Genomic DNA, 12,515 nt, shown 5'->3' with positions numbered 1-12,515 from the left:
GTGTTGAAGGGTAGAACAGCTTGGCAGTACAAGAGCCATACGGCAGATAAGGCGGATCCATACAACGGCCCATATTGCCAACAATTTGCCCGCTACAATATTCTATAAAAGTTCCTGTTAGTTAAGCCCAACATCAGTTTTTAACACTTGAATGTACCCGCATATCTTAAATATGCAGGGGAACCGGTTAAAGGCAAACTCGTACCCAGTCGCTATTTACGTGTTTTGTGGGGTGAGAAGATTGGATACGAGGATGGATTGGAGCGCGCGGAGTGTTATGGGAAGAGGCACTTTGCGCGCTTCAATCCATCCTCGTATTCAATCTTCTCACCCCACAAAACACGTAAATAGCGACTGGGTACGAGCCTGGGTTAAAGGGGCAGTGTCGCCTACTTTTAGTGTCAAAATGTTTAGCCTGAAAACGTATTTGTTTCAATGAAATCGTTAAAATAGTGGTTGACTTTCGGTTGACTTTTATTAACAATAACCCAGCTAGTGTACAGAAACTAGTACTAATTATCTTTGGCTGCGGAAGACAAGGATGGAAGTGGATTGCAACAAATTTTTTTTCAAATTCTTCCTTTATATTTTAGAGACGTCGCTAAATATTGATTATAGTTCGTTCTTCCAACGATAAAAACCTTTGAAAATATTTTCTTCCCGGTGTTGCAAGAGCAATTTCATGTTACCGAACGGTTGTTTGGCAAATATTTGAGCAGTTTTGACTAAGAAACCAGCAAAGTCGCCTTGACAGTACCCCTTTATGATGTAAATGGTTCGCGCGGATCAAACGGAAATTTAAATTGTCGGAAAAATACGAATGGCAATTGGAGATACTGCAGTTGTTCGTTTGGAAGGGAAATTCTTGTTCCATCTGCACAAAATCCGTTAACACTTTGTCTTCTTCTTGAAGAAATTCATTAGGCTAGATAAGTGAACAGTCGATTTAAAAGTTCTTACAACATAGCCAGTCTTATATTAATGTCTTATTAATGCTGACAGTTTCGATGACTGTCAGCCATCTTTATCAAAACTTGAAAAGCATGAAAAGTGTCAGAAGCCTTAAATATAGGCTTTTGAAGGTGTTGATTATTGCGATAAATGCGCAAAGTCACTCTGTAGACGCCCGCTCCCCCCTGGTTTGGGGGTGGAGATCACTTGTGTCCATATGGGAGAAAGCTGATAGGCTCCCTCGTCCCTGTTCATAGTAGGAGTGTTCGATCTAATACATATGCTTTCTTTAATCCATCGCTTAAACTTGTCGCCGTCCTGCTCAACTATTTCACTTGCTTCCCAATTCATAATATGATTGTTCTGACAGACGTGGTCTGTTATGGCTGATTTATGGTGTTCATTGGTAGAAGCTCTGCGGGTGGTTCTTGTGAAATTTCTGTTAGAGATCTTTTCTGCTTCCTTTCTGTGTTCTGTGATCCTGGTTCCCAGCTGTCTACCTGTTTCACCGATATATACCTGTCAGCATTAATAAGACATTAATATAAGACTGGCTATGTTGTAAGCACTTTTAAATCGACTTTGTCTTCTTACGCCATCATTGCGTCACCACGTAAAATTTTTTTTTTTATTATCAACCAATGACATTGCTAAATATATGAAAATAAACGTTAAAACGTTAATAAAGTGTCAAGTGAGTACATTAGTACAAACGTTTCGGGCTGAGCCCTTCATCAGTGTACCGAAAAAAGCGCGTTGCGCCATACAAAAAACCTAACCGTTAACGTAGTGCGCACGTAAAACTCTGTTAACGCCAGCGGGATACAAACGTCGGTATACTACAAGGAGACTGACACACATAACTATGTCCACCACACATCATTCCACCCATAACAAACAGGCAATCCCTTACAGCCAGTTTCTCCGTCTCCGACGAATCTGTTCTAATGACGACGCGCGACTTCAATAACAAAGCGGAGGAAATGAGAAGCTTTTTCCCAAAACTATCCGGAGCAGCGCCTGAACGACGATCTACAGAGGCTCGCGACCATCTCGCGGGACGCAGCTCTAAACCCAACACGCCTTGGCGAAACTACTGACAGCAGAGTGCCTCTAGTATTGACCTACCATCCTTTCAACACTGGAATCAGAAAAATCTTGTTGGACAATTTTAACATCTTGTCAACGGATCCTGAAACATGTGGAATCTTCCCTGAGCCGCCCCTCGTCTCATATCGTCGTGACAGAAATCTCAGAGATATTCTCGTGCATTCCACTGATGGCCCTACAAGCCCTCTGCTGCTGGATCCAGTCCCTGCCGTCGTCCCCGTTGTCAGACATGCCAGTACATAACATCTCAGACTGTTCTTCATGGACCCAAAACAGCACACACCATCCGCGACTGTTTCAACTGTCAGTCTGAGAATGTTGTGTACTGTATCACTTGCCGCCGTTGTACCAGCATGTACATCGGAGAGACTGGAAGGCGCATACGTGAACGCTTCCGTCAGTGAGCACCTGCGCAGTATTCGCAATCGAACTCCTGGGCTTCCCGTAGATGAACATTTTAACTCCACCTCCCACTATCATGGTCTGCGGCGTCAAGCAGTGCACGGGGAACAACCTCCATCGAAAGCGGCAGGAAATGAAGCTGATCTTCACGCTTGGCACACTTAGGCCAAGCGGACTTAACATTAATTTTAATTTCTTTTAATTTCTTTTAGTTTCTTTTAGTTTCTTGTATTTATTTTTATATTTATTTTTATTTCTTCTTCTTGCGCGCGTATTCCACGTGCGCGCGCACTCGCTTTACAGTTACGGTTTAAATGTAATTTATGAGGATTCTTTTACGTGCGCACTACATTAACGGTTAGGTTTTTTGTATGGCGCAACGCGCCTTTTTCGGTACACTGATGAAGGGCTCAGCCCGAAACGTTTGTACTAATGTACTCAGTTGACACTTTATTAACGTTTTTACGTTTATTTTCATATATTTTGTATTCAAGTGTCACGCATCTACAGAGTTTCTACTCTTTTACTATTTAATGACATTACTAGTTTGTAACGACTGGACAGAAAAACGTTTCCATTTGACCTGGAAACTTCGAACCGAAAATTTTGGCTAACTTGGAAAGCTCCCCTGGTGTCCGCCACTTTCCAAAAAAGTTTCGTCTGTGGGGCACCCAGAGAATTGTTTAGCCAATGAAGTATTTTTCAGATCCGTTTCGAATCGATTGGTGATCGTTTTAACGTGCAAACGTGCCCAATGCGTTCCTTAATCTTCCAAAGTTATCAACAACGTGGCTATTTAATACAATGTAAATCTCGAATTTATGGTAGTGAACATTTTGTCTGTTAAATAGTTTTAAATCCGCGCCCGCCCCCGTGACTGTAATGGATGGCTGGCTCGAAAAGACAGCGAGTGAAAATCATTCAAAGTTGTATATATATAGCTCTTGAGTAGATCGCCTACAAGTACTCGTTCCTGAAGTAGCATAAAGTCGAATGTGACGTGACCAGTTGACGCGCTACTGTCGAGTTGGTTCGCAAGCCTGTAACGTGAAGCTCGACTGGCTTGATGAGCGGTATACGGCCTGGGAACTAGTCTGGAAAGGTTTCTTTTAGCAAATTGTGCTTTCCATTTGGCAGAACTGCCGTCCAGAGTGGTTTGTTTGTACCATTCTTTTTAAAATGTCACATTCGATCTTACTGCAAAATCTTGAAAAAAAATAAAATAAAATAACTCCGAAACTGGTCCGCGAAATTCGAAGGACTAGGATAACATTCCGTTTACGAACTGACGGGAACTGACCTACGATGTAGTTCACAAATGACCTATAATCCCTATACTTTTTTATTCAAAATAAAACAGGGGGAAAAAAGCAATTGCTAAGATCATAAACTTTGCGCTGGAGGATGTAACAAAAGCAAGAACAAAACAGTAAGTAGAGTAGGTACCGTGAATTGGTGGAAGGCTAATGCCCGACCCCCGGAATAAAAAGTGTGGGAAACTGCCCCACTATTGCAGGGGGGGGGGGGGGGGGGGAGGCACAGCTGGAATTGTCTGATGCATATGCATTAGCACTATATCAAGGTTAAGGGCACCCAACGGATCGTTTCCGTACTAAATTATCTGTTCGGAAGGTCCTTTTAAAATCCCCTACAATTTTCTGAGAGGAATTTTCACCTCGAACTTTCTTGATATGAAAAATTTAAGGCTTAGTGTTTTCGGATTGATAAGAATGTCGTTTCGGGTACCGAAAAAAGGTCAGCTAAAATTTTCGGAAAGGAAATAAGACCTAAGGTTTTGGGGAAATGGACAAAATTGCCATAGTAATTTCGAAAAGACTGAAGTTCCCCTAGAATGACCGAACAGATTAAAATATTATAGCGCAGCCTAAAATGAACCTACAGAGCTTTAAATGCACTTCAGATAGTCTAAAATAGCGTTTCAAAGGTCTAAGAGAAAACTGTCGTTGGGTGTCTCTGCTATATTTTTGCCGGAGGCCGCTTGTGAAGCCGTTAACATTGAAAGTCATTATTTCGTGTTTTACTAGGCTTGCCATTTTACTTTAATTAAATTCTGCATTAATGTTGTCTGACTAACAAATAATTTTGGGAGGCAAAGGCTGTCCGACGTTACGATGATGCTACCATCATCATCAAGGCAAAGTGATTGTTTTCTTGGTCGTTTGTATATAAATGAGTGAAAACTATATTAATAATAGAGCTTTTTGTGATTATGTAAATAACTTACACTTAGCTTAGCTTAGTGCGGATGGAGTCAGTTTGCACGTTCAAAGTTGGTTTAAGGCCAGGGGTAGGATGATAACACATTTATTACATTCGGTTTTAACATCCCGTGGATATAGGTTCATATAGTGAATGTGCTCGTCAATTGAGGAATTCGATAGACTGTGACAGTGATCGGCAACACGTCGGTGTAACCGACATAGTCCATGTCGTATAGACCACATTTGAATAGATGACAACTGGCACTGGCACAGGCTGTAGACACACCCCAAGTTTGCTGCCCAAGGATTGTCAGCTGACTCCATCCGCACAAAGTTATTCACATAATCACAAAAGAAACAAAAACAAAATATCTATTATATTGTTCTCACTCATTTATATTCAAACCACGAAGAAACAGTCACTTTAATTCGCCTTGATAGTGATGAAAGTATCATCGTTGTGCATCATTGGTTTTAATTTTCTACTGACGTTTTTCAGTAAACCTCCAATCGTCCAACTGCATGCATAAGAAATCACGTTTGAGATCATTTGCATGCAAGGCAATATTATTCGAAATTAATTGGAATTCTTTGTCCACGCGGACACAGATGCGCGGTATTTGCTCACTTTTAAAATAGCTTGTATCAGAAACATCAGCTAGCTTGCGTGTTAGTGTTCCAGGCACTAGTAACTGTTTATAACAAGTTTGTTCAAAGGGGACCCACCTTGTCCAAGGTAGTGGGGTTATCGAAGACACCGCCTATCTCATGAACATTACCAACAAAATTGTATTGACATTGAAATTTGAGTTGACACAAATATTCAGCTAGCAAAAGTGAGCATTGCTAAATAAACAAAAAAGTGAGGTTTGAATGCCATTGTCATTTTTACTGCTGAATAGAGGGTTGGCTGTGCAACAAAGACACCATCTTTTGAGGTTGAAGGGGGGGGGGGGGGGGAGAATGCAGGCAGAGACTATAATATTGTGTGGTTTGGTGGGTCCTGTTTTTTTTTTTATTTTTATTTTTTTTTTTTTTTGTCCATTATATTATAAATACAATCAAATAGAATCTTATGACTGCTAACTTAGATATAATGGCAGGAGATCTTAGCAAGCTCAATGAGCTTTTCTATGAAGATCCCCTTATTCAAGCTTAGACTAATATTTACAGGGCAGATGGTGATTTATTATAATTCAAGATAGATTACTTCTAATACTTGCTTTGTCCTAAAACAAAACTAAAAACCTAATAACCTAAGATACTTTGATTTTGCACATAAGCCTTTGCGCTTCTCTTAAAAGAATTATAACCTTGTAATGATTTCAATAATTATTCATTTGGTAAATTATTCCAAATATGCGCCCCCCTGTATTTTAGTGAAAATTTCCCATAATTTGTCCTTTTGTAATCAATATATACATTTGATGCTGAACGAGTAGTAGTTTTGACCACTTCCCTTAGCCAACATTAATCATCCCTGGACACCTAGAAGGAGAAGAGTCCCCACCCCTGTACCTTGACATCTACCAGACAAAAGATCAAACTGACATCATTCAACGAAAAGATTCTATTTATTTGTGCATGTTAGCAGAACCTATCTAAAATGTCACAAAAACAAACCAACACAAGAAATCTGGAGGGGAGCTCCAACCACACTTATTCAAACATTACCACAATAATCACCAATAGTGCTGTTTGTATCCTAATTCTTTGCAAATTAACTGTCCATTATTAAAACATTGGAAAATTTATCCCTCAGTATATCTTAGCATTGTTAATTAGTCACTTAAAGCAAATTACAAATTCAAGAAACTTCCCAGTAAAGGAGCTGGACTTGTATACACAGCTCACCATTATGTCGCCCTGTAAGTAATTGACAACGTGCAAGTAATTAATATATTTTATTTTATTTTTTTATTCAAACAATATTTGAACACAACATCTGCTCTAAGAGCAACTAAGTACTCATCGAGAGAGCTTACGTCGGATCAACTAACCCACATAAACTCATGGCAGAGACGGACTAATTAACAGGGCTAACACAAGTACAACAAGTTAAAAAAAAGAAAATTACAAAGTTAAACTAAGAAAAACAAGATGAATGGGAAATAAATGACTGAACTTGCTTAATATTTAACTTGCTTTGTCCCCCCGTCCCACCCCCTCCCCAACATCTAATATACACATATACTGTCTAATCTGCCTATCATCAGCCATACCTTGAGGGAGTACCCAGCCAAGGGAGGGGACTTTGTAAAGTTCCTCCTCAAAAGTGCTAATTTCCCCTTCTTGGAACGGGACATAAAAAGATCAAAGTTAGAAATCAAAACAGTCTAAGCAGCCAGACCTTCCATGGTCAGCATCATCTTTGTTTGACACTGTGGTACAATGCCTCGCATATATCACATTGGATTGACCATTGGATCGATTTGCATGACAATGCCTTAGCTGAAAGAATCTGCCATTACCAAGCCCTTCAGAGCATGTGGCACAAAAGAGGCACTGGAAAATTCATGCACAGTGGTCTGTTTGCCTGTCATTTGCAATAACGACATGGCTTCTTGTTTTACAAAGGCCCCTATTTTTTTGCCCAGGGTAAGGCACAAGAAAACAAACTTCCCTCATTTCCCCCTTGTTGCTAGGCAAATCTCCCTAAGTCCCCATTAAAAAGTCAATGATAGTTACAATCATGGTTGTCATTAAATAGCAGCAGCCAGCTATTACAGCCAGCAAAATGCCAGTGAAAGAATGTCATTGAATCCCAGGTTGTTCAGTTTATAGAAAAACAAAACACCACCTTTGACAGTTTCTGCGGTCTCTTAAACAAAGTAAGACATGTAAGGAAACATTCTTACTTAAAATGCATAGTAGATGTCTCAGTGAATAATTATTATTATTATAAAAAGCTGGATCATTGTATAACGCAATTCAAGCAGTTTGATTAGCTTAGCAGCCAGGGCATATGAGCCATTATACCATGCCCGAGAAACAGAGACCATTAAATTGTCTAATTATTGTTCTTGCAAAGCGAAATCAGCAAAATCTGGCAAAATTTCTTGATTGTTTTAAATAAAACTTATTATTCCACTCACGCTTGTTGGATATGAGATGATTATAGCCAACTCGGCGTTACGCGTCTCATTGGCTATCTATCATCTTATATGTAACGCGCATTAGTGGAATAATTGTTAAATATATTATTATTAATATATTGTCATTATACAGGGTTTTTGTTAGAGCAGGGACACAGGGACCATTACTTGCCTATTATATGCTTCGTCCCAGCTATTTTTTCACTGTATACAAAAGGATGAGAGCAAATCTACATGTACCATGTGGTCCCTGCTAAGTTAAATTTGGTCCCTCCTAGGCAAATCCTTAACAAAAGCCCTGATTTTATTCAGAATAAAAACCAAGACCATAATCAGTGGAGAGGGGGCCTTTGTGCATACATTCTTTGGCCAAATTTGCTGAAGTGCAATTAACCCTTTCACTCCCAGGATTTACGAGAACGTAGTTTCTCCTTATTATCAATACAGTGTCAACCAGACAGGTGACGAAAATAAAGAAAATCATCAAAAAGGTGATGAACTAACTTTAAAAAGAAATGTATGGCAACCAGTCAGGAGAATTAACGTTCAGATTTATGAGAGTGAAAGGGCTAAATCATCTGTGATGAGAACAATAAAAGCACTTGAATGTTCACTTTTCTCTTGTGTTTGGAAACCCTGATGAAAAAAAAAGCAGATGTTTTTGAATGTTGCTAAAAAGCGTATGAACACAAACTTCAAATGTCTGTTGTATGTCTTAAGTACAAAAATGTACGCACTGTATATTTCCAAACTCGTTTCAACAACTTAGTTGACTGTGTACAAGGTAACTGGTCAAAATGCCCCCTAAATAAGACAAAACGCCCCTTCATTTGTAAGACACAACACCCCCAGAGACAAACAAAATAAACAAGTATATTCTTCATTCTAAAAGTGAGAAGCTACAAGCCCGCTTTCTATTACAGCTTCAAGCAAGTAAACAAATACGCTATGACAAACAAAACAACTAAACCTCTGAATTATTCACTCTCTGCTTAACTGACTTTGGGGGTGTCATTTCTTCCAATTAGGGGGTGTTTTGTCTTATCTGTATTCTGCGTTTTGTTGGGGGTGTTTTGTCTTGGGGGCATTTTGACCGTAAACTGTGTACAAAGGGTGTAATGATATACTTTAGATGTCTACTACACATCCACTACCACTAGTGTATATACATGTAGCATCCGTGATCGACTACTAGGCAAAGGTCATGACCTAATTGGCTGCACAAGGGCCATCTTATGTTGTTAAAAACTTAGATCAATGGAAAATGCAATTCCAGAATTTTGATTGGCTTAGTGGCCATGGTACATCAGCCATTATACCATACCCATGAAATAAGCAGGTATTAAATTGTCTTCTGGTCATTCTTACAAAATGAAATCACCAAGATGCAGTAATATTTCTTGGTAGTTTTTAATAAAACAATAATTACTTCCCTTGTCTTTGCTGGTTATTTAACAATTATTCGCCGAAGGCGAAGTAAATATTGGTTCGTCTCAGGGAATATTCACCAATATTTACTGAGCCCGAGGCGAATAATTGTTTTAGTATAATTACTCAGGTGATTATCAGAGAAAAACAAGTACCGTCCAAAAAATGTTGATTTTGTTTCTTTGTTTCAAATTGTCACGCGTCAATGAACAGAGACGTGCAGTCTGCCAATCACATGCTCAATCAAAATCACATGCGCAATCGATAAACTGCACACGGCCTCAAGCAGAATGTCCTGTCAGTATTCTTTAACTGCCGCTTCATTGAGACGAAGCACTGACTTCTGTGAATGAACGTTGGGTTTCTCCGACCCGTTTACCAAAATAGATGGAGATGAACCAGGCTGTTTGGTGTAAAACTCGAGCTGGGATCACAAGTGTTAACGATAGCATTTTATTGCACAATTTCTTGTTGACATGATGGCTTCGCCGGTTAACGGACGTTTATAAATTGCCCTCGAAGATAAGCTGTTTCGGGTAGGAATTAAGTCATTTGTTGGCTTCACTAAACAAGTACACGGTTGTCGCAGATGAAAATATTTTGCTGCTCGAACCGACAACAAACTAGTTTTCAGATTATAAAAACTGTTTTCTTTTCTCATCACTGAAACGTAAAACTTACAAAGACATTCATTCATCTTGTTTACTTCCATGCTTTTAACTTCTGTCTTAAACTCGTTTTGTTTGTGAAATCATTCTGTTAATAAAGAAAATCTTGCTCAAATTTAACTTAATTTGTTGTCTTCATTTTAAGTCATTGAGATCGACAACATGCAATAAAATACAAGAGTTTTTTATTACAATTAGCAAAATTTTCATCTCTTGCCTTTGAAAAGTATCACCTCGGACTTAGCTGCATCTTTAGTGCCTTTCAGAATTGCATTTTCTTTCATCCTATTTACTTCTTCTTCAGAAATGTCAACAAATAGCTGAGCGCCATTTTGAAAGTTAGTGCTCCCACTATAATCACCTCGCGCAAGGTGATTATAGCAGGATATGATGCAATCCTCGACCAATCAGATCAACAGAATCTCTATAATCACCTGTCTGTGAGTAATTATACTAAAAGATGATTATACCCAACTCAGCACTATGCACACCATTGGCTATCTATCATCTCATATCCAATGTGCACTCACGGAATAATTATTTAATTAGCCTGCCCTGAGGGAGCCAAGCAAGGACACCTGCAAAACCAGCAAACCAACTAACTAGAAAGAAAATACTGGGGTGAAACGAATATTTATCTTGGTTTTATCAACTGAGTTTATAAGGTAATTTGGCCACAGTAAAGAGATTCAAGGGCTGACTTTTTGAGCATAAGACCTCCTTGGCTCTGATGGGCTAACACTCAAGACATCACCACTTTACTATGGCAAAATTACCTTACCAACATTGTTGATAAAACCAAACACTGCATATGCTCTCAACTCATCCCACCGATGCACAGCACCGCAGTGTCTTTAGAAACTTAACCCTCTTGCTTGGTTAAGCTTTTTTAAAAAGATTGGCGACCAGGCTATGCTAAAATAATCTACTGACTACTGACTCTCGGCTGAAAGAAACTTCAAGCTTGCCATCTAATGTGCAGTTCCAGAAAAAAATCCATACCCACCCAATGGAAGGTAATTGGAAATTCCTAGGGGGAGGGGGGTCTTAAAAGACAAAATTTTAGTATGAAGCAAAACTGGAATTTTCTGGGGGACAGGGGGTGCAAAACAAAAAACCTGCCGTGGGGATAGGAAGGATATTTTCTGGAATTGCACAATCTTTGTGCTAAATTTATACCAAATACTTGGCCATAAAGTGGCATTTGTCTGTTCTGTAAATACTATAAAAACATACGCACCATAGATTCTGGGCCTTCACAAAAAGTCTGTAGCTTTCCACAAAATTTTAGGCAAACTCGTACCTAATTCAAGACGAACAATGTTTTCAAATTCTTTCAGCAAACCCAAGTCCAGCATGTTCTTTTCTGTTGTGAAATAAGAGAAGTGAACAACAAAAGCTTCGCCTACAATACAGTTAGGATGCGGGGCATCTTTGGAGTATCTAACTGTCCACCAGTCTTCATCATCGCCAATCATTCCCATCTGTAACATTCTTTTCATATCTATTAGGCCTGCATCGATAAGAAAGAAATTAATGCTAAAACGCAGCCGATCCGTGGTGTGGTCTCGCCCGGCAAACAGGTATTTACTTGTTTGATTCTTATGGTAATAATGTACGAACGCACGAAGTACCATTTCGGCGCAATCGGCTCTTCTCCACCCACAATCCCCGTTAGGATGATAGTCGATTTTCAGTCCTTTCGGATTGACTTCCTTGGCATATAGACCCATCTGATCATGTCGCCAGTTGCATCGCCAGTTGGAAACAATGTTTGCGAAATGAATGAAGCAATCGCTCGGATTTTTGTTCTTTAGCAAGATGCCAAAAACGTTTGGACGCAGGAACACGATGTCATCGTCCAGTTTAAAATAAACATCCAAAGGATTCTCAACGAGACGCTGAAGGACGTGGTAGTGAAAATTGGCATAGAATGGCTGTAAATTTATTCTTCCCGTCGTGACATCTTTCTTGAAATAGGCAAACAGAAAGGTTTCTTCTTTTAAAATACCGTTTGCAGTCGCTGAGAAGTTCTTTAGCTTGCCTTGTGTTTCTTCTGTGTATCCTATCATAGCGAAAACCACCTTATCAACCACACCGCCGTTTTGTCGAAGCTCTCTGTAGAGGTATGGAAGCAAAATACGAAGATACTTCCACCGACCGCTAAATACGTACACGTAAACTAGACCACGCGGAGGTTGCACCGATGGCGCTTCGACTTTAACTGTCGTCGGTAATTCCTGGGGCACTTGTGTATAAACGTCAGCTGGCTGTGGAACAGTTTTGCAGTAATCATACTGGTAGAAGTTCATATAAAACAGCACCAAAAGCACTGCAAAGCCAGCGGACAGGAGAATTTTAAGCCTTGTCATGGCGACTTCAAAAGAACGCATTGATTATGTAGTGACTCCCTTTGAAAATTTCGAGTCGTATAATGATTAAATGGAGAACCCGTGAAGGTTGAGCGGTTGACGAGTCTTTCCGGATCTTTCCAACTATGAATAATCAACTTTTAAGAAAACTTCCTTGAGATTAAGGGTAGTGTGGTTTGGTTTCGACCCACGTACTTTTTCCTGTTAGGCTCTGGTTCACCAGAAACCTTGAGTCAGAGAAATCCTTCACCACTAAATCAAATTGCT

The 12,515-nt window shown here is 39.5% G+C and overlaps 1 protein-coding gene across 1 annotated transcript; it reads right to left on the bottom strand.

The window, feature by feature from the left end:
• Positions 1-6,240: 6,240 nt before the first annotated feature.
• Positions 6,241-12,463, bottom strand: LOC146465489 (uncharacterized). Its single transcript, XM_085128418.1, has 2 exons — positions 11,117-12,463; positions 6,241-8,416 (listed from the first exon to the last, which is right to left on the bottom strand). The coding sequence occupies exon 1, from the start codon at positions 12,267-12,269 to the stop codon at positions 11,133-11,135; it is 1,137 nt and encodes a 378-aa protein (XP_084984544.1). The 5' UTR covers positions 12,270-12,463; the 3' UTR covers positions 6,241-8,416; positions 11,117-11,132.
• Between the last annotated feature and the right edge of the window lie 52 nt (positions 12,464-12,515).

The sequence above is a fragment of the Pavona decussata genome, unplaced genomic scaffold, assembly GCF_977016875.1.
Source record: "Pavona decussata unplaced genomic scaffold, jaPavDecu1.1 SCAFFOLD_156, whole genome shotgun sequence".
In the NCBI taxonomy this organism is placed as follows: domain Eukaryota; kingdom Metazoa; phylum Cnidaria; class Anthozoa; order Scleractinia; family Agariciidae; genus Pavona; species Pavona decussata.
This window is presented reverse-complemented; position numbering and strand designations above follow the sequence as displayed.